Source organism: Colias eurytheme, chromosome 18, assembly GCF_061535395.1.
Source record: "Colias eurytheme isolate Ceu_HAF_F1 chromosome 18, ilColEury1 Martin Lab GWU primary, whole genome shotgun sequence".
In the NCBI taxonomy this organism is placed as follows: Eukaryota; Metazoa; Arthropoda; class Insecta; order Lepidoptera; family Pieridae; genus Colias; species Colias eurytheme.
Genome location: NC_142997.1, coordinates 9,134,669 through 9,160,241, shown reverse-complemented (window position 1 = coordinate 9,160,241; position 25,573 = coordinate 9,134,669). Strand labels below are relative to the sequence as shown.

Here is a 25,573-nt window from a genome sequence, read left to right as displayed (position 1 = left end):
AACTTGTGACAACTACATAATGAGATAGTGACAGTGATTGACACTTGACATATCCAAGAGGGTTCGGTGGTTGCAAATAAATTATATTATTTTTAATTAACAAAAATAATGTATGTGTAATGTATTTCAGTAAGAAAAGTACACGTGTATAGTTCTTAAAGGCTGCAAAAGTGAACAAAATGATTAAGCGCATATATTGAAAAAGTATTGTGTTGTTTTGCGTTGTGTTTTGATAAAGACACGTCAACTTTTCTCGAAGACTGACGATTGATATAAAAATATGGAGTATTTAAAACTTTACATTGTATTTTTATGTTTAATTATAACTACTGCGGAGTTGGTCGGTCCAGATTCTGCCAAAAAGAAGGATAAACGGACTGAGGATGAAGATACATCTGAAGGCAAGGATATCAAAGACCCATATTATTACAATGAGCTAATATCAGCTATGAATAAAGAGATTAAAACTCTAAAAGATTATGCTGATGTTTTACGTAAATCGAAAGAGATTTTGAAAGATGACGATAATTCTAAAGGTGACCTGGGTATTAAGACTTCTCAGTTATCAATATTTTAATTTTATTGTCGAAAAACCGGTTGCGGTGTTGATAGTAACCTATTAAAAAAACTTTCATGTATCAGATTCTTATAAGTATAAATTTTGATTTGGTTATTAATTACATTAACGCCAAATGTTGGAATATTTTATATTCTCTCTTAGAATCAAATTTCATCCAAATAAACCTAGTTGTTTTTGCTTCATAGAGTGCCAGACATACACTCAATAAATATGATTGCTTCACAGATGAAACTAGTGAAAAGGAGAATAATATGGAACAAATGGAATACACATTTAAGCTTATCAAGAACAGCTTATTGAGGGAAACCGAGCCCAGTTGGATTGAAGCTGCAAAGGGTATGCTGGATTCTACTGACTCTGAGGTTAGTGTTCATTTTAGATAGAAGTATATTGCCATTTAAAACAACAAGAAAAACTACACATAAATCAGTAACACATAATAAATATTAAATAACTAATTAGCAGATAATTTACTAACAATAAATCAGAATACTGTAAATCTTGCTAGTAGCTGACAAAAGGGGTTATAAGTTATCTTACATCAGGGTTTGCCAATTATATCCACATTAGACTGGTTATTTAAACTATCAACCAACAATATCAGATGGAAGTAAAAAAATTTCTCTATATGCTATCATGAAATTTAGTTAACCATAAATAAAAGATTGTATTAGCTCTGTATAAAAAAGGTTGATGGTCAGGTTTTAGAATCAGTCGGTATGATTCATAAAAGATTTATTTGTTATAGAAATTAGAAGAGAATCCTCAAGATTATCTGGACAGTCTCCCACCACTGCCTAAAGTGGAGGAAGACGAATTAACTCCCGAGTTGCAAGAAGGTATGTATGTTATGAAAAAAATGTTAAATTGTCAACAATTAAACCAAATTTGCTGTTGTTGTTAGGTATTTTCTTGTTGGATTGTTTGATTTTTGGAAACAGAATGTATATTGTAGGAATGTTAGAGCCATTATAATATAAAAAAAAATTTGGAAAATCCAAAAGTGCACGCCTCATAATTTTTTTTTTAATAAATATTTATTAATTATTATTTTTGTTTATTTAATAACAATTAAACCACATCGAATCAGACCCTGAAAAATGAAAGGGTTCTATTCCTGAGCATACTCAAGCGTAAGAGAAAAAAAAAGACTCGATTAGTAAAGTATTTCGGTCGCTATCGTGTTAACAAGAAAAAGGATCCGCACATACAGACACACGGACGTCCAAGACAGAACTTTTTCAAACTGTTTTTTAACTAGTTTAAATAACAAAAATGACATCAAAAATATCATGAACGTTAAAAATAGTGTTTTTTCTTAATATGTGTGTGTATGTATTATCTTACAAGTGCAATGTATGATACATAAAGACATTTTAAGTTTGAAAAATCAGATGTTTTGCGCGAAGTGACAGTAGTACCCACCTCAACGCTTCGCTTATGAGGCGTGCAATATTATTATCTGTCAATACAAAAGACTACTATTTATTGACCAGGCATTTGATTTTATAACTTTACTAGCTTTCCACCCGCAGCTTCGCCCGCGCAGTCAAAGAAAAACCCGTATAGTTCCCGTTCCCGTGGGATTTCCGGGATAAAACCTATCCTATTTCCCGGGATAAAAAGTAGCCTATGTCCTTTCTCGGGTATCAAAATATCTCTATACCAAATTTCATGCAAATTAGTTCAGTAGATAAGGCGTGATTGAGTAACAGACAGACAGACAGAGTTACTTTCGCATTTATAATATTAGTATGGATAACTCTCTGCTGCCAACCGCTGTGCCACTAGTGGGTTTTTTACAATGTTGACCTAATAATCTCTGCATTTATTATTATTATATATCCCTCTTTATCAATTTTTATTTGTTTATAAATAACTAGATTTCCGCCCGCGGCTTCGCCCGCGTTTGCAAAGGAAAACCCGCATAGTTCCCGTTCCCGTGGGATTTCCGGGATAAAAACTATCCTATGTGTTAATCCAAGTTACTCTCTATATGTGTGCTAAATTTCATTGTAATCGGTTCAGTAGTTTTTACGTGAAAGAGTAACAAACATCCATACATCCATACATCCTTACAAACTTTCGCCTTTATAATATACAATATAATATTAGATATTAGATAGATATTAGATGTGAAAGAATAACTTTCATAACATGATGAATATTTGTACATACACCGTTCATAATTATACCTCTTAATTAATTTTCTTTTCTCCTGCTATATTTTCACGTAATATTCCAGCGAAAAAGCTATACGACGAAGCGATAAAAAAGATAGACAAGCGCGTCCCGGACCTTCGAGGTGCGATACTCCAAGTGAAGCAAGCTGCGGACAGTGGTTACGCACCCGCTAAAATACGGCTCGCGTGGTCTTATGTGTTCGGTGAGGGTGTGGAATTAGATGTGGATAGAGCGAGGAAGATCTTCCAGGAACTCGCTGATGAGGGCAATGCTGATGCGCATGCGGTGAGTGCTTTTGCGTATTATGATATACAAACAAAATATTTAAGCTATTCAAAATATCTAAGCTATGCAATTAGTAACAATATTATGTTGAAACATTCCAAAGTTTCACATTCCAAATTTTGACCAGCGTCTTTTACTCTCTCGTCTTCTAGTGAATTAAATAAATAGATTTCTTAATTTAGTAATGCAATATTTTAAACATATTTCGTACGTATCTATATTAGCATTGTAAATTAAAGTTATTATGTTGAAGTTAGTATGTTTTGAATCTTTTATTTATTATTTGAAGAGACTAAATTGTAAATTGTAACCTAATTGAAAATGTTTTTGTATGTGGGTTAAATACTTACGCTCTGGTCAAATGCCTTTTTCTAATTCATCAAAATAATTTAAAATACTTCTCACAACGTAATAGAGCAGTCCGTACGGCATTATTCCATTTTTCTGCTAAAAATATTTAAACCTAACAATAATTTCCAGGGCATGGGTTTCCTATACGCCACCGGGGTGGGTGTTCCCGTCTCTCAAGCGAAGGCCCTAGTACATTACACTATGGGCGCTATAGGAGAGAGTGATTACGCTCAAATGGCGTTAGCCTATAGATACTGGGTCGGAGTGACGGTACCGAGTTCTTGTCCGAAGGCTATGGATCTGTATATGAAGGTTGCTGCTAAGGGTAAGTTGTTAAGCTATTGCATAGCTTCTATCGCGGGCCTTGAGCGCGGGGACCGAATCCAGAAATTTCGTAACGAAAAAACCTCACGCTCCCCACTCCGATGGGCACGGAGGTGTGGCTTGAAGGCATAGCATGCAATAGCTTTACCGCGGCAGTCCCCGAGTGCCACACGTCGTTTTTTATAGTAAATGGTCATGAGTGAAGTATAGGTAAAGATAAGGACCCAGTGGTGAACCTTGGGTGACACCAAAGTTTAATGTTAATTTTAGAGTATTTGTTTATTGTTCTTGTAATCAGGCTAATTTCTAAACTCATGCACTTTATGCTAACCTTGGTAAAAAGTAATTAAATTTTTATGATTGAAATTTAAATTTTATATTAACTACTAGCTTACCACCCGCGGCTTCGCCCGCTTTACAAATTTACCTTAGTTATCAATCACTACATAGTATAAAACAAAGTCGCTTTCTCTGTCCCTATGTCGCTATGTATGCTTAAATCTTTAAAACTACGCAACGGATTTTGATGCGGTTTTTTTTTAATAGAGTGATGCAACAGGAAGGTTTTAGTATATTATTTATTATGTTTTAGACAAAGCGGGCGAAGCCGCGGGCGGAAAGCTAGTTTATAATAACTTTTACTAACAGAACATTATATGTAATGTAATTCATTTAAACAAATAAATATTCTCCAGTGGCAAGTCAAGTGACCTTCAGCGGTGGTCCAGCAGTCCAACGCACGAGGTTAATAGATGAAGCGGAGGGTGCGGGTTCGACATCTGCGTTGGACACCGACCTTATTGAGTATTACCAGCTGCTCGCTGAGAAGGGGGATGTGCAGGCGCAGGTATGTGTATATACACATATACACGCATAGACACGCATGAAATGAAAAAAAAATGAAAAATATATTTATTTAAAAACCATACGTATGTTTACACAGTTACAATTGTATTTATGTTGCACGTTTTTCATACATTTGGCATATAAACATATATGCGCATATAATAGCGTATACACGCTCGTACACGCATATACCCGCATATATGTACTTGCATATACCCGCCTATACATATCATTAAACTGGGACTATAGCTTATTAAATAGAAAAAAAACTATATTTTCTGATATTGTACCAATCTCTTTCTAGTAAATAAATATTTAAACTAAACAACTAAGAAAAAAATACACACATAAAAGTAGATTTCTATTTCAGCATATGCAATCAAAACCAATGCATTAAACTATACTATATATTTGTTCTTATGCTCACTATGAAAAAAACACCAGTTTTTTAAAAGAGCATAACAAAAGAACCTTTATTTATTTATTTGACTTTATATTTATCTATACTAATATTATTAAGAGGAAAGATTTGTAATTATGTATGTATGGTTTTCACGCATAAACTACTGGACCGAATTCAAAAATTCTTTCACCATTAGAAAGCTGCATCTTCACTGAGCAACATAGGCTATATTGCATTTTCAAAAAAAATTAGAGATCCTTACCAAAAATGCAATAATGTAACCCAAGGTGTAAAAAATTCCTTAATAAAAATTCTGTTATCGCGTGCGCTGCGGAATCTATTGAAGATAGAACAAATAAATATAATAAAACTACACTTTTAAACCAGGTTGGTCTCGGTCAATTGCACTTCCAAGGCGGTCGCGGGGTCACACTGGACATACAGAAAGCGTTGCATTATTTCCAACAAGCCGCTAAAACTGGGAACGCTATGGCCAACGCTTATTTGGGCAAGGTAAGCGAAATTTTATATACTTTACTATAAAAAGATTAGATTTTATATATTTTATTATAAACTAGTTTCCGCCCACGACTTTGTACGTGCATCCCCGATTTTCCCCGTTCCCGCAAGAATTTCGGGAAATCCTTTCTTAGTGGATGCCTACGTCCTAACATCTACCTGCATGTCAAATTTCAGACCGATACGTCCAGTGGTTTGGTCTGTGCGTTGATAGATCACTATATCAGTCACCTTTGAGTTTTATATATATAGATGTGTTATTAAAATTGAAAAAAGAAAAACTATACAGAGCCGTAAAATGTAATTTAAATTTATAGCTGGTATCCCCAGTATTACAAAATTATGTTGCCAGAAAAAGACTATAAATTTTACTTTTTTACGCACATTATCAAAGAATCATTTACTACGTTTTGAAATTCGAAAAAAGGTTGATAATGAAATAATTTGTGAAAAATTGTTTGTGAAATTAGGAATTTCAAATGAAATATTTTCTATGGAATTAGTAAAGAATATTACTTGGTGTGGTATATTAAATTGATAAATCACTACATAGTATAAAACAAAGTCGCTTTCTCTGTCCCTATGTCGCTATGTATGCTTAAATCTTTAAAACTACGCAACGGATTTTGATGCGGTTTTTTTTAATAGATAGAGTGATTCAAGAGGAAGGTTTTAGTATGTAATTTATTATGATTAAGACAAAGCGGGCGAAGCCGCGGGCGGAAAGCTAGTAAATAAATAAAGGTTCTTTAGATCTTTCGAAAATAATTCAGTGTTTAAAAATTTTATAATATCTATATTCTGTTTTCAGATTTACCTAGATGGTGGGGATGGCATAAAACAAAACAACGAGATGGCGTTACATTACTTTAAAAAAGCGGCCGAAATGAATAATCCCATCGGTCAGACCGGACTGGGTCTTATGTATTTGCAGGTCTGTATAAAAAAATAGATTGTGTATTTATAAATCTAGAATGCAATTATAGAACTCTAATTGACCAATACTAAAATTATTGCACTTGTTTTAGATATATGTTCACTGAAATTATATGAAGCACTCCTTCTCAAAATAAAATTTAATATTTTTTTACCATTTACGTGATAAAGATTTATTTTTTGTTTCGAAATGAAAAAAATTCGAAATGATTTTTTGTGTTTATTTATCTGTGAAAAATGTAAAATGTCAGTTCTGTGTTCTGTATTGTAACAAAATTTAATATTTTACAGGGCCGTGCAGTTCCAAAAGATCCGAACATTGCTTATAAATACTTTACGATGTCCGCTAATCAAGGTTGGATGGAAGGACAACTGCATCTAGGGTTCCTGTATCTAAGTAAGTATAATATAATAAAACATTACATAATTACTGTAAGTTAAGTTTGTAATGCAAAATATTAATATGATTAAGCATATGATGGGATTATATGGCAGTTTTCTATTCTTGTTTTAAGACATATCATTAGGGTAAATAATAAAAAGAGTTTGACCAAGAACACATCCTTGTGGAATACCGATATCTGTTTTTTTTAGAGCCAAATTTATTTTCAATTGGTATTAATTGTCGGCAATCCGCTAAATAGCTTCCAAATTAAATTTATTAAGGCATGTTTAAATGCAATTACCTCCAGTTTTATTGCGAGTAATCTAAGAGATATTGTATCAAACGCATTTGCCCGATCTAAAAAGACGCGTTCTGTACGTGTGTTTCGTATAATTTTTATAATTAAAATACCTATTAGTTTTTTTTAAGGGTAGTGTTTTCCTTTATTTTACGCAATATTTTTTGTTTAGAAATGAAAAACTTAAAATTGATTTGAATAAAAGATGAAGTACAATGCCCTTCTTTTTAATGTGAAAATATGAGTTTAGAGAAGACGCAAATTATATGTTTATTAGACTTTTTTCTCCCAAATCCATTGTGTGATCTAATCTTCATTTTTTTAAATCGTGTCTTTACATGTATAACGTTATCTCTTCATTATCTAAGACTAGCTGTGCTCCGCGGTTTTACCCGCAGTGCTCCGCTTCTGTTGGTCTTAGTGTGATGATATATAGCCTATAGCCTTCCTCGTAAAATGGGCTATCTAACACTGAAAGAATTTTTTTTAAATCGGACCAGTAGTTCCCACGATTAGTGCGTTCAAACAAACAAACAAACGAATTCTTCAGCTGTATAATATTAGTATAAATTAATGTTTACAGGCGGTATCGGCGTTCGTCGTGACTTCAAACAAGCGAACAAGTACTTTTCCTTAGCTTCGCAATCGGGCCACGTGCTCGCGCTATATCACCTCGCGCAATTACATGCACAAGGGCTGGGTGTAATGCGCTCCTGTACTACAGCTACGGAGGTGAGATACCATTTAATATTCTATTAGAATTAGAATTTTATTTTTGGCGTATTCCCCGTAGTCTAAGATCCCACCGCAGGATTAGTGTGTTCATAGCTTTTTGATGAAACCAAAATTTTATGTATGTTTATAATTAGGAGAATAATCGACTAGGTTGCCAGTCAAAATTTGGCCGCAAGCATGTTTAATTAAATTTTTTCTTATCGATTTTTTGGAAAAAATGTGTTATGCAGCTATTTAATTACGGCCTTACTAATAAAAAGTTAAACAATGGATAAATTTCAACCATTTTCTACCATAGCTGTGTCCTGCTCTTGCTCACATGAAACGTCAATCAAAACAAGACAGGTTATTGCAATAACTAATCCATTGTATAGCGAATGGGTCACATTTTATTAGTAAGACTGTATGTTATTATTTCTTATACACAGAATGTAATCGTTAAGTGTGCACAAGCGATTATTCCGTAACTATTGCAGATATCAAAAAACTTTAAACTGATATCGAAAGTACTTAACCTAATGAGTAAAATGGCCATAATAAATTTTTAAAAATAAAACGAGAAATATCCAAAAATGTTACATTAAACACTCCCATACATTTAGTATGAGATATGAATATCCCATCTTTCTTTTTTTGGTTTTCTGCTTTAATTACTTCGCAAATTTGAAGGGAAGTTCATTTAGAAACGGTAAATAGAGCTCCTCATTGTTTTGCACAATGAGGACGTCACTTCGAAAATCTGCTATGAATACAAAATGTATGGGAAATAAATTGTATGGGAGTGTTTAATGTAACATTTTTGGATATTTCTCGTTTTATTTTTAAAATTTTGTTCTGGCCATTTTACTCATTAGGTTAAGTATTTTCGATATCAGTTTAAAGCTTTTTTGATATCTGCAATAGTTACGGAATAATCGCTTGTGCACACTTAACGATTACACCCTGTTCGATATACAGGTTGCCAGTCAAAATTTGGCCGCAAGCATGTTTAATTAAATTTTTTCTTATCGATTTTTGACGTGACAGCGTCGTATAATTCGATAGAGCCGGCTGCACGCACGAAAAAACATGACTCATGCGGCGTTACCTCGCTTTGAGGCGTTCCAACTTCCATGTAACGCATGAAGTGCAAGCAAGAGCGCGGAACGAGCGATAAAGAAGCACAATAGGACGTTGTCACGTTCAACTATCGTCAGTAAACCGATTTAGGTTTAGAGACATTTATACTTTATCTATAGACAAACATTTTTTGGAAAAAATGTGTTATGCAGCTATTTAAACCCTCGTCTGTCGGAACACAGATCTGAGCCAAAAATTTTGTACCCGTTGTCTGTCGTGGCACAGATCTGTGCCAAATCATCGCCGGTTGGAAATTAGCTCATTGTAACGCAAATATAGTTCAAATCTGCATAAACGACTATTTAGTTGATAGCTTATGAATTACTGAATATTTAAAGTCCATCACTTAATAATTTGACCGATAAATATTCGAAATATAACAGTAATTATGTCATACTTTAGTCGAGTAACTTTTAAATTTTAAAGTTTTAAAAAATGTAAAATTTTGCGGAAAGTTGATAAATGGTAAGTATTTATTGTTCTTTTTATTATTATTCACTATATATCCTAATGTTTATGTGTCGAAATAATGAAAATTACCAATAATTATACCACAAATAATGGCTCCAAATATGTATCTACCATTTCACTGTACGTTGCTTAGTTTTTGACCCCTGGTTAATCGTATTTTATTTTTAATATTTTATTTGTTTTTTACATCATTTTACAAGAAATTTTATGAAGATTTTTATAATATAATTCAAAATTTGATACTGTGTTCCATTTTAAAGATATTTCGTTTTCAATTCAGAACCGACAATAATTTCCCCGTAAAATTCGCGTACAGGATGTTCGCATATTGTATGAAATTGAAAAATTTAATTGTTCGTCTTCATACATATGTTTTGTTTATATTGATGGGTATCGTTTTTGTGGTATTTATTGTCCTCAGGTTTAATTCGATATAATCAACTATACAAATTATAGTCCGTAACCTCTATGGAATTCCTTTAATTTTAGTATATTATGGTTAAAAGTGTATATTATATGCTGGAAAAATAGTAAAAAAAACCTACATCGGGAACAATGGTTTTCACTTTGACCTATATATAGGACAAAGTGACTATGTTACTATGTAATTTGTGTAGGACAAACTGGAAAAGAAATTTAACACATTAATTGTACAACATATTCTTACCTTAATACAAATGCAACATATTATTTTTTATTGGGGAACCATATTATGTTTCTGAAAAAATAAAAAACCGGCCAAGTGCGAGTCGGACTCGCGCACCGAGGGCTTCGTACAAACTTATTTTTTTAATTATGCTGTAGGTATCTTTTAATTCATATTTTAGAATTCTTTATCTGTGCTATAAGACGTTGCTATTGTAAGTTTTTATAACCTTGCAAATGTCGAAAATTACGAAAATTTGCAGCATAAACGGTTGTATCTTTTGATTGCGTTGGCATATATTATGTTTGATTCTGTTTTTATTTTGTTTTTCTGTCGTCTCACAATTTCAAAATGAACGACAACACGGGAGTTGTCATTTTTGAAACCCAGATAGTCCAAAGATGTTTTTACACATATTTTGGGGTTATTTCTTTAAAACTGGAAGAATGTTTTTTTATAGTTTTGAACCTCAATACGATTCGCGCTTAAAGGACTCCGAACAAACCTACTTTTTATTATGTTTTAACTTCTAGTGTTTTTAGTGAATTTTTCTTTATCTGTGCTGTAAAACCTTGCTTTTAACCAAGTCCACTTAACTTTTGACCCGTAGGTTTTGATTCCCTTGCTAGTAGTTGCGGTTTTCAGAATATGCCGCATATGAATATTATTTCTTCTGATTGCGTCTTAAATCTTATATCTCCATACCAATATGGATGAAATTTGGTATGGAGATATTTTGATACCCGAGAAAGGACATAGGCTACCTTTTATTGCGAAATATGTACCACGGGCGAAGCCGGGGCGGACCTCTAGTATGTATATAAAAATGAATCGCAAAATGTGTTGGTAAGCGCATAACTCGAGAACGGCTGAACCGATTTCGATAATTCTTTTTTTATTATATTCCTTGAAGTACGAGGATGGTTCTTATGTAGAGAAAACGTAAATATGTACCACGGGCGAAGCCGGGGCGGACCGCTAGTGTATTATAAATCTGAGTTTTTAATGTGAATATCAAGTTAATACATGTAGCCGTTCATTAGTTGTAAGTTGAAATTATTATTTTTTTTTTATAATAAAGTGTAATTAAAAAAATCATGTTATTTGCGATTATTCTTATATCTGTTTTATAAAACATTGCTTTTTGCCAAATTTAAAGATTTTATGTACTTGGGAAGTACCCTGTCGGTTTTGATTCCATTGCAAAAGTCAAAATTTGCTAAAAATTGCAGCATTAATGGCTGCATCCCAAAGGGTTTGGTTTTTAAGGGTCCAGAACCCTAATAGGATCACGTCTGTCCATCCCATCTGCCCATCTGTCTGTCAAGACCCATTTTCACAGGAACGCGTGATGTGACATAAAACTGAAATTTATATTGATTACTTGAGTCGATTGAAGCTGTGAAAAAATCAAACTTATAAACCAACGCAATCAAAAGATAAAGCCGTTTATTAACTCAGGCCCCGGAATCACAGACACAATAGAAAATCTATTGTATCGTGGACCGATCGGGCCGTTCGGGGCTCAATGGGTTATGCTGCAAATTTCGACATTCGCAAGGGAATCGACACCTACAGGGTACTTTCCGTGTACGTAAAAGTTTTGAAATTGGGGTAAAATAAGGTCTTATAGCGCAGATTGAAGAATAATTTCGAAAAATATAAAATTTCGGAGTTACAACATAATAAAAATGTTGTGTGGTTTTATGAAACCACGGTAAAAGTGAAACTGTTCGAACGGTTCCGAACACTGCCTTATACCTACTCGGCAGCCGACCGTCACGCGACATGCGCTACACAGACCAAAAAGTTTGAGACGATGTAATAAAAGTTTCACTTTAAAAATTGGTTTGTTCGGAGCCCACGGTGTGCGAGTCTGACTCTCACTTGGCCGGTTTTTTATTCTTATGTACTATATGTAGTACATTCGTAGGCCGAATGTTAAAGCTGATGTAGATCGCTGTCTGAAGATTATTTTTATTTGCATTCATGACTTTAAATAGCCTTGGAACATTACTTATTTAATAAAACGAATTAAATGCATCATTTGCAGTACGCCTGCAAATATAAATCTACCCTCTCATTTTGTAAATGACTAGCGACAACAATTATTGTGTTTTTGCCTTTTGGTGTCAAAACTGCTTCTATTACCCAGAAGAAGAATGCAATTTTTCTATTTGAAGATATCACATTGCTGTTTAAACTACATAATCAATAATAAAACTTATTTGTTAGGTAACCCTAAAATAAACTTCCGTCTTGATATTTTAATTTTCTTTCGAAAATAAAAATTTGTATTTGATAGAATAACCTTTTCTGATTCGTAAGCATTTGAGTATCAATAAAAGAGAATTCAAATGGATCCAAACAACGATTCTTATGGCAATGGAAGACAAGACACTCCAAGGCTTACTTTAACAATAGGACGTAACAGTATTTGAAATCAAGAAATATAACTCTGTATATTTTGTCAAATGAACAGATAATAATACTAACACGATTAGTGTTTGGGAATTTACAGCTTTTAATTCCTGATACCAGGATTCTTCATGAAATTCTACACATAACACGTCTTACTTTATTCCAATCAAAATATTTTTTAAGTTTCATGCTGTTTGTGTACTATGGACTCCCTAAACTACTGAACCGATTTTAATACAATTTTACCGATTAGTTTATATCTTAATTACAATATGCTTGGAAATACTGCATGTATTGAAGTACAACTAGATTGGATAGCGTTCATCACTTTCCTGATCACATTCAAGTGGAACCTCGTGGTAATAAATCGTCCGCGTCGTCTCGAGGCGGTCGTTGTGTCCGATCCGATGTATAAGAAAAAATGAACAGAAGTTAACATTATTTATGCTAAGTTGCAAATATTCCTATTTATTGGCCAATGTTGGCGTCAACACCACACATTACAACCACATGAGTATATAAATAGTACAGACACAAAGCTTCATAAGAATTTTTTTTCTGTCAGTTAAGTAAAATTTATTTAAGTAAATAAAACATTTAGATGATATAATTGTTTATTTATTTTGAATCTTTAAGTTTATTGATTTTTATCCTTAACATAAGCTGTATTTTATAAAAAATATTTAAAACTCGAATTTCCGAAATTTTTGATTTATAAGTTAAATGTAACGGTTTATAATTAAGTTATGGTATAATTAAATGTAGATTTCACTTTTGTACAGCTTAGACATTTTTCTGTATGGATACAGTGCCTTTCGATTTGTAGTTGGACAACATTTCATTTTATAGGTACTATATTATAATAATTAAGAGCATGAAAGAAAAAAAGCATTTCTTCATAATGCTATTGTTACCACAAAAAATATTTTCTTAATCCCTTATTTTAAGAAAAAATAAATTAAAATTAAAATTGATGTGGAGACGTTATACATACAGACGTTAGAACAAAGTCCACCATAAGAATGAAGTCATTTAGGAATAAGACGATTTTTAAACATTAATAAAAACCTAAATATTTTAAAAAAGTAAAAATTACTGTTAGTTTTTATCTAGTTTTGATTAAAATAAAAATAAAAAAAAAGTAGCAAAAATTTTTGAAATGTTCTAATTTTGGAGCAGACTGTAATGTCTGTATTTGTATGAACATATGTGGAGATCGCGTCCACTTATTTTCATGCGTAAACGATGATATTCATACTCAACTTTCTCGAATTTTTATAAAATAAACCTATGTTTTTGTTATATTCACTCAAAAGATTGTCTATTCTAGTGTGAAAATACAAAAATAAAAATCTAAAATACCTTGATATTATTTTATTATGAGTATTTTTCTTAACAATGTCGTATTTTTTCAAAATGTGTGGGAAAAAATGGTTCTAATAAATAAAATAAACATGCCAGGGAGTAAGTAAGGTAACTAATATAAAGTTTGGTTATCTAGTTAGCATCAAAATTTACAAGAGTGTCACAGGTTAAAGTTTATATCACAAATTTTAATATCGAAAAAAATCGGCAAATCAGCGCCGACCGCTCGAATTTCTCCGACAGACAGCACCTTTTTGACGCGGCGCGCCGCGACAGCTGAGGGGTTAATCAGTTATTATTTGTTACATATTATGTATGTAGCTATTCAAGAACGTGTGCGAGCGCGGTCCCTGGTCGTCCCGGCTGATGGTCGCGCACGCGGCGTGGCGCGCGCGGGACTCGCACGCGGCGCTGCTGCAGTACCTGGCGCTGGCCGAGCGGGGGCTGGAGGTCGCGCAGACCAATGCCGCTTATTTGTTGGACGACGGTATATACTTATCTGTACTCTCTAGTACTTAGATAAGTAAGTAGAGATCTATCTCTCCACATATGGAGAGATAGGAATATCTCTCTACGTTCGACGTATGGCACAGTTTTAATTCAAAACATAAAGATGTGTAATTGTTATCTAAAGAAAGAATAAAAAACATTTATTTGAAAAAACAGTGTGACACAACAAAACAACACACACAACCAAGAAAAAGGAAATCACATAAAAATAACAAAAAATGTAATATATTTGGTTACAAAAAATGGTGAAACACTTTAGCTGCTATAAGTAGGCTAATTCAAAACTTAAGATATATAATTTTAACTGCTTTTTTTATATTTTTCATTTCAATCATAGTTTATTTTGCTCTAAACCTTACCATCTAGTTAATCTATCACGACTAGAATATAACACTACATAATTCAAATGAAAAATAATTTTTTTGAAGTGAAAACTTCTTTAGCGGCGTTGAGCACTTTTTCTGTAATGGGTATAACATCTTAAACTCGCGTCAGGACACGTGACCTGATCGAAAAAGCGTAAGACGGATGGATATCAAATATGCTCAACGTTAATAATCAAGTTTTCACTTCTGCCGGCACTCCCGGAGTGCAACCCGTCTTTTTTTCATCACTTTCTCTTTCTAAATCCCATCCATACCCTATAGGTGGCGTAGGGCTCTTCCCCCCTGCCGAACGATGGCAGCGCGCCTTACAGCTGTGGGCGCGCGGCGCGGCGCAGGGCTGCGCCCCCGCACGGCTCAAGCTTGGTGACTACCACTACTATGGGCTTGGGACTCCGCCCGATTTGGAGGCCGCCGCGCATCATTATCGGTGAGACAAGCAATAACAGGACACAATAGTTAATGCCATTTCAAACAATACCCAGCACGGTTCGACAGAACAACACTTTTTACACAAAAAATCTCAACACACAACGAAAGACAGGAAACTCAACGAAATGACACAACTATATAAATGAAAATAAGCTTTAAAAAGAACATCAAAATTTTGTGCTACTCGATACCGCACGATTTAAGACATTAGACATACATAGATAAAATAATTCTTTTGATATTATGAATGGATTACCACCTAAAATACAATCCTACTAATACGTATCATAGAAATATTGTAGCAAACAGCATACAATAATGCCACATCTCTATTATAAGCTATCTTAACTATGTAACAAAATTTATTACTGTGTACAATAAAGAGTATTTCATTCAATGCCACAAAAAATTCCAGCATCGCATCGGAACAGCTGCACAACGCACAAGCGACATTTAACCTCGGCTATATGCACGAGCGAGGTTTAGGTTTAGCTCGAGACATTCACCTCGCAAAGCGCTGTTACGATCTCGCAGCAGACGCAGCTCCTGAGGCGAGGCTACCTGCAGCACTTGCGCTGGCTAGATTGAGTGCTGTTACAGCGCTGTCGTCGCTTTATGATGTAAGTTATCGATAAAAACGGAAAATAATTAGGTGGAAATTTGGAGATAATTGTTAATCCGGCTCGAAGGACCAAAAAATTAGTCTTTCTAGTTGTTATGACGCAGTCTTAGTTGCATGGTATAAGTTATCATAATTAAACATGTAATGGCTTTGGCTCGCGGTGGCCCGGCTGAGTGCTGTTAATTTGGTCTATATGATGTTATTTATTGGTGATGAAACGTGTAATGAAAATATGTATGTAAGTGATAGCTAGATATGCTCAGCACTATATGATATAAGTTATCGTGACATAAATTTAAAAATAACTAAATCTGTCTCGAAGGACTAAAAAACTGGTCATTACATAATAAGATAAAGAGCTTATTATGTAAAGATCGTTTTTTTTTTTAATTCAAATTGTATTTTTTTCGTGTCTAAACTATCTAGACGACTCTAAAGGCAATAATTATTCAGTCTGTATTACAGAGTCCGCTAGCGCTGATCTTCCTCACGGGCGAGTCTCCCCTCCTCTCGAATTGGGACGTCTACCTCATAGCGGTGCTCGTGGGGGCACTGGGCTTGGTTCTATACCTCCGCAGACCGCAACCGACCAATTGAAAGTGTTGGATTTAAAAAGGATTAGACGAACTTACACATTGACGTACTTTATAGCAACTAAATTCACAAGGTCGTAAAAATGTCCGAGCGAAGTTACAATTAACGTTCATTTGAATTAACATCTTATTGCGTGGCAGTAATGTTCAAAGTTATTGGATACGCGCAATAGAAAACTCTGCCTCATAGATACGAAGGCAGACTTTTGCTTTCGACAATTTTTGAGCGTGATTGTTTAGTTGTTTATTGTACGTCAATACTTGATACTATGTGTCATGATATAAGCTGACATTTTGATGTGGATGTAAGTGTCAGACATTATATACAGGACTTGAAAATAATAAGTGAAGATACAGCCCAAATCTAGTGTTTTATGAGATCGTATCGCAAAAAGGATTATGTACTTTCTAGTGTAATTACGAATTTGCAACTGTATATGTTTCGACTTTATAATTTAGTAAAAGATAATGAAAACAGAACGAAGTCGTTCTTTTAAATTATTATTGGTAAAATTATATTTTAGTTTGTTTTTAAAATACTAATATTTTGATTTCTGATGTTTACAATAAAACACCTCGCAGAATATAATACGTGGCTTCATACATTATTTTGGTTAAATTTACTGCTTAAAAAGATATTGATCCATAAATTGGATCAAAACGACTGAATTCCCTCCCCCCTACCCATATAGTTAGTCATAATTGATAGATAACATGGCATGTGATTTTTGATATAGTTAGGTACAGACAAAATATAAAAAAAATATTTGTCTTGGTATTAATGAATTACTTCTGATCTTCGGTGTGTGGAATTTAGAAAATTGTCGTGTGCTTTGTAAAGATTGATGTGTATGATAGACGCTTGTTTTATTAAATTGCGTCTAGCATTACTCTAATAACAGATACTAAAACATAAAAAATTGAGTAGCCCTTTATTTTCCTTACCATGTATTGTGAATGATTTCAAAATATTTAAAAAAAGTAACTAACTACAGGAAATAAAACTAACTGCCACCTCAAAATGCGTACGCCAAATATGTAATTTTATAGGCACCTTACTTAGTGTTGGTGAAACTAATATAATTCATATTTCAAATTATGCTTCGTTAATTTTAAATTTTAATCTTTGATGTAAATATCATGTGTAAAACTCGTGTCAATAAATGGTAAGAATAAAAAAAAAAGACGTGTGGCACTCGGGGACTGCCGCGGTAAAGCTATTGCATGCTATGCCTTCAAGCCACACCTCCGTGCCCGTCCCCGTGGGGAGCGTGAGGTTTTTTCGTTACGGAATTTCTGGATTCGGTCCCCGCGCTCAAGGCCCGCGATAGAAGCTATGCAATAGCTTTAAAAAAACCGCAAAACTAGAACTGATTTTCAGTTGCTATATAAAATTGTTGCTTTTGAATAATATGCGATGGTATATATTTATTTGTAACTTTACTATGATTTTATATTGGTTTCATATTCTATCATTTATTGACTCGTGTTATAATTGTAGTTTTAAAAACATCGCTTTTTAATTTTGCTTGTGCTTGGTAGTCATTGATTTTTTTTATCACAGATTTTCCTTTTCTAGGTATTTACTAGTTACTTTGATAAAATTTTTTATTATTATCAATAATTAATTTTAAACGCGATTGTTTGTGTATGGACCAAAGTGATGTGAAGCGTTTGCAATGTAGAAAGGATGTAAATAAAATAATTTATTAAGAAAAAACATTGTTTTATTAAAAATACATGTACAAATTGATCAGCTTAAATACTAGTGTATTAAGTTTTTTATGACATCACTTATACTAACACTTTTAATTTAAGTTAATTTTTAATTGTACAATAATGATAATAACCTGGATTAATGAATAATAATATTTTTTATAAACATAAGCAAACTTATGAAAAATTTAAAATATACATCTATACTAGTTAATTCAGGAGGATAGAAGTACAAAGTTTCCGAATTATTTAGTTGACTCAAAATTCTAATCTAAAACCGGTTACTACATTAAAAAAATGTTACAAGCTACAATCTTAAATAGGTTATCTTCTTTTACATAACTCCTTGCATTTCTAGTAATTCAATTTTCTTATCGATGTCGTCTGCAGAGTATGTGTAGTCGGTTGAATATTCTTGCTTTATATCTTCGGATTCCTTATTTTTCTTCTGAAATAAAAAAAATGGATATTTAAAATTTTTAATCAAACTAACAGTTTAAATTATATGAAATGAATTTACAGTATAAATGAATCTTGTCTGTCATTTCGGCTTATAGTTGAAACTGCTTACCCGATTTGAATACCTTGACAACTTTAAATTTGAAAAAGTCTACCAAATACGACTTCTGTTATAACAGAAAATATTCTTCTTTGTACTTGTTTCTATGAAGTAATTCAGAATTCAGATCTACTTATAAACATTTTTACAGAACTTCTAAATAATCGCTAATAAGTTTGATATTTATAGACCCATAGTTGCATGTATTGGTCGATACATAATATTATTTAAAACATCTCACCCAAAACTGCGCATACTCCGGGGACACCGATTGCAAATATGCAATTTTGTCCTCCATTTCCTTTAATCTTTGATAGATATCCTTCGACACTGGTGTAGTATGGAGGTACGACTCGATCGCTAGCACGCGTTCAGATATAGAGGGGGGGAGGTAGTCCGGTTTACTTTCCATAGGGGGAGGAGTGGGGACCGTTTGTGGACCCCACTCGTTGTATACTTTTCGGACTGAAAATAAGAAAGAAAACATTAATTTATACAGGTAACAATTATAAACAATATAAAACAAATAATCGCTTCGTTTATTAATAGTGTAATGTGTATTTTATTTTGAAGCATTTGTGGTGTTCATACAGACATACCCTATTTTTTTAAATTTCAACCTTCAAAATATTAGTAAAATCCGTTGAAAGAAGTGATAAGTATTATATTTTCTACAATTCCTATTTTGTAAAATTGAGGTTGGCAATATTAATGAATTTTATTTTAATATAATAGAAGAAAATCATTTGATACAAAAAAACCTATTTGTTACATTGATAGGTAAATATTTTTAACACAATAAAATTAATTTAACCTTGAATATGTTTACAGTATTTCTGGAAAATTTACATCATCTATTGAAATTAACTGTTTGTATAGTTGTTACTGATTTATTGAAAGTATTTTCAAAACTGTTTTTATGATTTCATTATTTACCACCTGTTAAATCTGGTGATTTCTAGTAAATTTAAATTAGTGCGCAATTAATGTACCAACACTACATAGTATAAAACTTTTTTAATAGATAGGATTATGGTTCGCGAGGAAGGTTTGTATATCATTTATTGGGTTTAAACAAGCGGGCGAAGCCGCGGGCGGGTCGCTAGTATTCGTATATATTGTAACATCTTTACTACATAATATAATACTATACTAGTAACTTTACTCACTTTTCAAATGCCCTTTCGAGTCTTTCCGTTTCACAAACTGCGTTCTCACTCTCGCACACGTCTCCGTATCTTCCATCTCACTCTCACCTATTCCCGGTATAAAGTCGTGTATGTTACTTTTATTCACTTGCGCTCTCTTTCTTTCGATAAAATTCTGTATACGTTTTTGTATTTCGTCATTAGATACAGTCACTTGTACTAAGTTTTTATCTATTTCTACACTCTGAGGATATTCCTTTTTAACGCCTGCACCTGAAAATCAGGCGTGGAAATTTAGAGAACAGGTAAATAAAAAATTGTTAGAAAACAAAATATATTTATTTCAAAATGTACTTTAACACTTAAAACTACCCACAAACCAGGTTTCTATAACTATAATATTTATGACTAAATAAAATATAAAAATAGTCTATTATACACTAAATATAATGTATAAACATATTATTATTAACTGGCTTTAATAAAGGAAAAAATACATAGAATAAAGGAATATACAAAAATCTATAAGAAAACTTTGCTTAATAAAAATACATAATTTTAAGGCATGTTTATTTTAGTAATTGCACTGCAAATCATGCACATTTATTTACTATGCAATAAATTTTATATAAAAACAGCTATGAGATAGCCACAGTAAAGTATATAAATTAACAAACACAGAAAGAGTATCTCTTCCAAAAACAACTAAGTTATAGTTCGAGCTCATTTTAAATAAAACATAATATAAAATTAACTAAAACCTGACTAACTTATCAACAATTTATTGCACCAGTTACAATTAAGTAGACACTCAATTGTTATTTCTATAATTTTGATCACTTGTTATCACTTTTACAAACGTTTTATATCCATTTTTACATATAATTATAACTACTTTAAATTCATTAAAACAGATAATTGGATTAAAAAATCCACTTTGTTCAAATATAATATTTAAAAAGCTATTTTGTTCAAAAAAGGTACATTTTTAAGTTACAACTAAAAAGCAACTCAAAACAAAAAACGCGACTCTACACATTGCACTAAAAAAGTAAGCTACTCTAAGCCTTTTGTGTCCGCTTAGAGGACCACGCACATTCAACGTTTTCTTTCCAGACCGCTTCGCTGCCTTCATAGACCTCCTTTTTCCAAATCGGTACATTCGCTTTAAGGCTCTCAATACAGTGGGCGACTGCGTCTAGCGAGTCCCTTCTATGGGGACTGCTTACTGCTATCACTACGGATGCTTCCCTGCAGGGTACGTTGCCGAGTCTGAAATTTTATTAACAAGCGTTTTTAATAACTAATAATATGAAATATGTTTAACAAGGTTTCGGCCCGCGGCTTCGCCCGCCCCGTCAAAGAAAACCCCGCATAGTTCCCGTTCCCGTGGGATTTCCGGGATTGCGTAATTTTCCCGGGATAAAAAGTAGCCTATGTACTAAGTCTCGGGTATCAAAATATCTCCGTTCAGTAGTTTAGGCGTGATTGAGTAACAGACAGACAGACAGAGTTACTTTCGCATTTATAATATTAGTATGGAAGTATGGATAATGGATTAAATATCATAAAAATTTTGAATATGCACAATTTGTCTGAAAATAAAAACTGGCTATGGTCACAGATCAGATACTAGCTATCAATGGTGTAAGGATTCATATTATGCTTGTGACTTGACTTATGTTCCTGTGTCCCCTAGCTGGGGCAGAGGGCATCCACAGTGCTCCGCCAGGTGTGTCTATCAAGAGCTACCCTTTTGATCTCGCTCCAAGTTTTCCCAATTTTCTTGGCTTCGTCTATGACTGTCCGCCGCCAGGTCTGTTTAGGACGGCCACGCTTACGCTTTCCTTGGGGGTTCCAGTCTAAGGCTTGCCTTGGATTATGCTTGTAAATGCTTGAAAAATGTGTGGCTATCCCTTTTATAACATGATGACAAACACAGCTTTAACCTTCAATTTTATGCTAGGAACAGTGGTATACAGAAGAGAACAACACATAATTTTGTTACAAATTTGAAATCATTAAAAAAATACTTAAAAAAGTGCTCTATTATAGCGGGAAATTGAGCGAATCTCATGAATCAATGATCTACCATAAATTATGTATCATCAATATGTTTTCACATACAAATTATATTACATTGTAGCAGTTATAAGGTCAGATTATACGTCTATTATATATTCGAGAGACACAAGGTCAAAACAATTCGAGCTGTGGGACACGATAAGAATTGACATCAATAAACAGACATGTTTATTTATCAATGACGTAATTTAATATTTAATTTGTGTATTAACTTTGCTAGAAGTTTTGGCAATGAATTTTTTTATTTATTAGTACATCCCTACTTAATATTATAAAATATGCGAAAGTAACTCTGTCTGTTACGCTTTCCTGCTTAAACCTCTCAACCGATTTTGATGAAATTTGGCACAGACAATCTTTAGACCCTGAGAAAGAACATAGGCTACCTTTTATTGCGAAATATGTACCACAGGCGAAGCCGGGGCGGACCGCTAGTATGTTATATTTTTAGTTAAATAAAAAGGTTTCTGGAGCGGTTGTTACTCAGTGGTTAACGCTTACATCGTCGATGGAAAGGTTGCGTAGATTTTTTTATTGATATAAAAAATTGGCATATCTAAAATTAGCATAAAATTAACATAGCATCGCAAATCTTTCGTCTCTAGAATATTCGTGTAGACTGTAGAGTGTAGACAAACAAACGAAATTTCCTCTTTATAATATAAGCGTAGATAAGATATCTAGACTGATACAAAATATTTTTTTATCAATATCAATTCGAAAAGATTAAACAAATTTTTCCAGCTATTTACAATGTTTCTATTATGCAACAAATTGATTGATTCATTGCAATGTCTGTAAATATTACAGTTTATTCATTTCATAACACAATATCGTTCATAAATGAATGCCCTAATAAACATGTTTATTGTTTCAAGTGTATCACTTGAATACCAGTTCAATTAAAACAGATAATTTAGTACAAGTGTTTGCACTAATTTTACTGAACCCTTCATTCATATCTAAAATTAATCCTCTTTAATTTCAATTAGAAACAAATTGTCTTACATGTCCTTTATTTTTATGGTTGCCTGGAAGAGATTGCTTTTAAGCAATAAGGCCGCCTATTGTACACTTTCCAATTTTATGTATTCTCTTATTTTAAATTCCTGTTATATGTACAATAAAGTGTCATAAATAAAAAATAAATAAATAAATAAATAAAAATTTCATGTGACTATAATAATACTATTTGTTGCTTATGTTTGAAATTTACCTACTTCAAAAATGATGTCATGCCTTAAGATTTGTAAGCTCACAAAAACTCCAATTATTTTATAAAATCTATACTAATACTGGAACTACTGCTCCGATTTGAAAAATTATTTCGGTGTTAGATAGCCCATTTATCGAGGAAGGCTATAGGCTATTTATCATCACGCTTAGATCAACAGGAGTGGAGCAATGCAGGTGAAACCGCGGATCACAGCTAGTTATAAAATATAACTTTAAGTAAACATTACACCATACACATTACACAATTTTATCAATAGCAGTTTAACACTTTCGCAGTTGAACACTTTCAAATATAATTTAAGACCTTTATACATATAATAAAATTTCTCTCACCTATGATACATAGCAATGCCATGGATCGCTGGCCACTTGGACCTCGCTTCCTCACAGATACTCTTCATAGCTTTCAAGGCCATCGGTTCATAGGCCTCATACTCTAACCTTAATACCTGTAAGCATAAGCATGCTAAGTGAAAGTTAAGTTACACAAGTAAGATGTAAATATTGAAAACAGAATATTCTAGTAACTATGATATAGAGTTCGGTTTGTGTTTTAATGCAGTGTGCATAAAAAGTAAACTAATTTGGTTTATGGCATTACAAACATAGAAGAGAGAGAGAAAGGTTATTTTTTTATGGGTAGTCAAATCTGACACGTAGGGGTATATAATTGCAAATATGTAGTTTTATATTTTGGTTTATATATTTTTCTGTTTAGAGATGGACTATTTTGTAACATACATATATAAATGATTTACTCAACAAATATTACGCAAAATGTATCGTTTTTAAATAGATCACATAAAATAAACAACTTCGCATAGTTAATAAATTAGAACCAATATGATGCACATTATCAAATCCACAAAAAACCTTACACTTTACATTAGATAACAAACCTAAGGTTATCAAAGGGCACAGATATGACAAAAATTTTGATATTCTATGTAATACTAAAGTCACCAACCTTTTTATCCTCGAAATTATCTCTAGTTGTCCCCACAAACAGGGACACTGCACCGCAACTATCATGCACAACCAACTCAGTTATTTCATCCACGCTCAGCTTATCTACCGTTAGTTTTAAGTGATCCATTCTTCTACTTAAACTTAAATTTGTTCCTATATTCCTTCTAACCCCCACTAAGTGGTGGTATAACAGCAATGCTATCAAATTCTTTTATATCAATATCAATGTTATCGGAACACACTTCTTCATTCTTTGCCAGTAAAATATTATGTTTTATCGTTTCCAAGTTATAATTTGCAGCGATTATATCCAATAATTGCTTGTAGGTTATTTTTTGGGGGAGCGTTATTCTCGCTTCTCGTGTACCGGCTAATTCTTTTGATTTTGCAAAGAAAAGCAATTTAACTGTTACTCCACGCTCAATTTCCATAATTCATCCTATTAAAATAAAAGTTTTATAAATATAATAAATATATAAATTTTTGTAGTTTACTGATAACGATTTAATGATAGATAAATATATTTCATTATTAGTTAAGGTTATCTTTTGCATCAATAAAGTATAATAAACTTACACAATATATTGCACAAGATAATTAATAAAAACATAAACCGGTTTTCATAAGCATATGCTTATGAAAACCTCCTATATAGGAGCTAACAAGTTGTAATCACACAAAAAAAAACACATCATCCATACTAAAATTATAAATGCGAAAGTAACTCTGTCTGAAATTATATTTTTGGTTTTTATGGCATTCAAATGCTTTATAAACAACTAGTAACTCTGTCTGTCTGTCTTTTACTCAATCACGCCTAAACTACTGAACCAATTTGCATGAAATTTGGTATGGAGATATTTTGATACCCGAGAAAGGACATAGGCTACCTTTTATTGCGAAATATGTACCACGGGCGAAGCCGGGGCGGACCTCTAGTAATAAATAAATAAGAATATTTTTAACAATACTTATTTCTTGCAACTTTTACGTCAGCTTTAGAGGTTTATCATACAATGAAATCAATTTTTTAACTAAATAAACAATTTATAGTATTTTCAATAGAGTTAATTTTATTAAATGTTAATTTTTAAGTTAAAATAGAAATTACATTATTTTTTTATGACATGTGAAAAGGAATGTATATAAAGGTGCAAAAAAAATTACGTGAACCATTTAATTATATAGAGAATTACTTACCTGGAATAATTTTATACGTTCATGAACTGAGCCTAATGACCTACAATAACTTTCAATTTATTTTCAATTGCAGGTTAAATTTTGAATAACAAGACTGTCATCGCTTTTCTGTCAACAACCAGTAACCAGTAACCACTGTCAACGGCAACGCTGGCCTGAACTGACAGTTGACACCATTCACAATTTCTGACCGAGCTATTGGTTAATTCGTAAGGGTTGCTAGATTGTAATTACATAATGATATCATTACAA

General features: G+C 32.8%; 3 protein-coding genes across 7 annotated transcripts; 1 reads left to right on the top strand and 2 right to left on the bottom strand.

Moving 5' to 3' along the window:
* The first annotated feature begins 33 nt into the window (after positions 1–33).
* Hrd3 (HMG-coA reductase degradation 3) lies at positions 34–16,746 on the top strand. 4 transcript variants are annotated; one of them, XM_090112781.1, is made up of 14 exons: positions 34–401; positions 806–942; positions 1,329–1,419; positions 2,826–3,049; positions 3,530–3,725; positions 4,420–4,571; positions 5,361–5,486; positions 6,304–6,426; positions 6,720–6,825; positions 7,695–7,843; positions 14,190–14,355; positions 15,026–15,191; positions 15,609–15,813; positions 16,269–16,746. In XM_090112781.1, the coding sequence occupies exons 1-14, from the start codon at positions 281–283 to the stop codon at positions 16,410–16,412; spliced, it is 2,106 nt and encodes a 701-aa protein (XP_089968907.1). In that variant the 5' UTR covers positions 34–280; the 3' UTR covers positions 16,413–16,746. The 4 variants fall into 4 exon arrangements, with proteins under 4 accessions (XP_089968907.1, XP_089968905.1, XP_089968906.1 ...); XM_090112779.1 differs by having other exon boundaries at positions 34–536; XM_090112780.1 differs by having other exon boundaries at positions 34–545; positions 16,281–16,746.
* A 1,632-nt stretch (positions 16,747–18,378) lies between these two features.
* On the bottom strand, positions 18,379–24,252 carry Mocs2B (Molybdenum cofactor synthesis 2B). 2 transcript variants are annotated; one of them, XM_090112575.1, is made up of 6 exons: positions 24,120–24,252; positions 23,486–23,601; positions 20,928–21,103; positions 19,853–20,098; positions 18,925–19,148; positions 18,379–18,572 (listed from the first exon to the last, which is right to left on the bottom strand). In XM_090112575.1, exons 1-6 carry the CDS (start codon positions 24,246–24,248, stop codon positions 18,459–18,461), a joined length of 1,005 nt encoding a protein of 334 aa, XP_089968701.1. In that variant the 5' UTR covers positions 24,249–24,252; the 3' UTR covers positions 18,379–18,458. The 2 variants fall into 2 exon arrangements, with proteins under 2 accessions (XP_089968701.1, XP_089968700.1); XM_090112574.1 differs by having other exon boundaries at positions 18,382–18,572; positions 19,853–20,104.
* A 33-nt stretch (positions 24,253–24,285) lies between these two features.
* On the bottom strand, positions 24,286–25,449 carry Mocs2A (Molybdenum cofactor synthesis 2A). Its single transcript, XM_090112576.1, has 2 exons — positions 25,322–25,449; positions 24,286–24,560 (listed from the first exon to the last, which is right to left on the bottom strand). Exon 2 carries the CDS (start codon positions 24,550–24,552, stop codon positions 24,286–24,288), a length of 267 nt encoding a protein of 88 aa, XP_089968702.1. The 5' UTR covers positions 24,553–24,560; positions 25,322–25,449.
* Between the last annotated feature and the right edge of the window lie 124 nt (positions 25,450–25,573).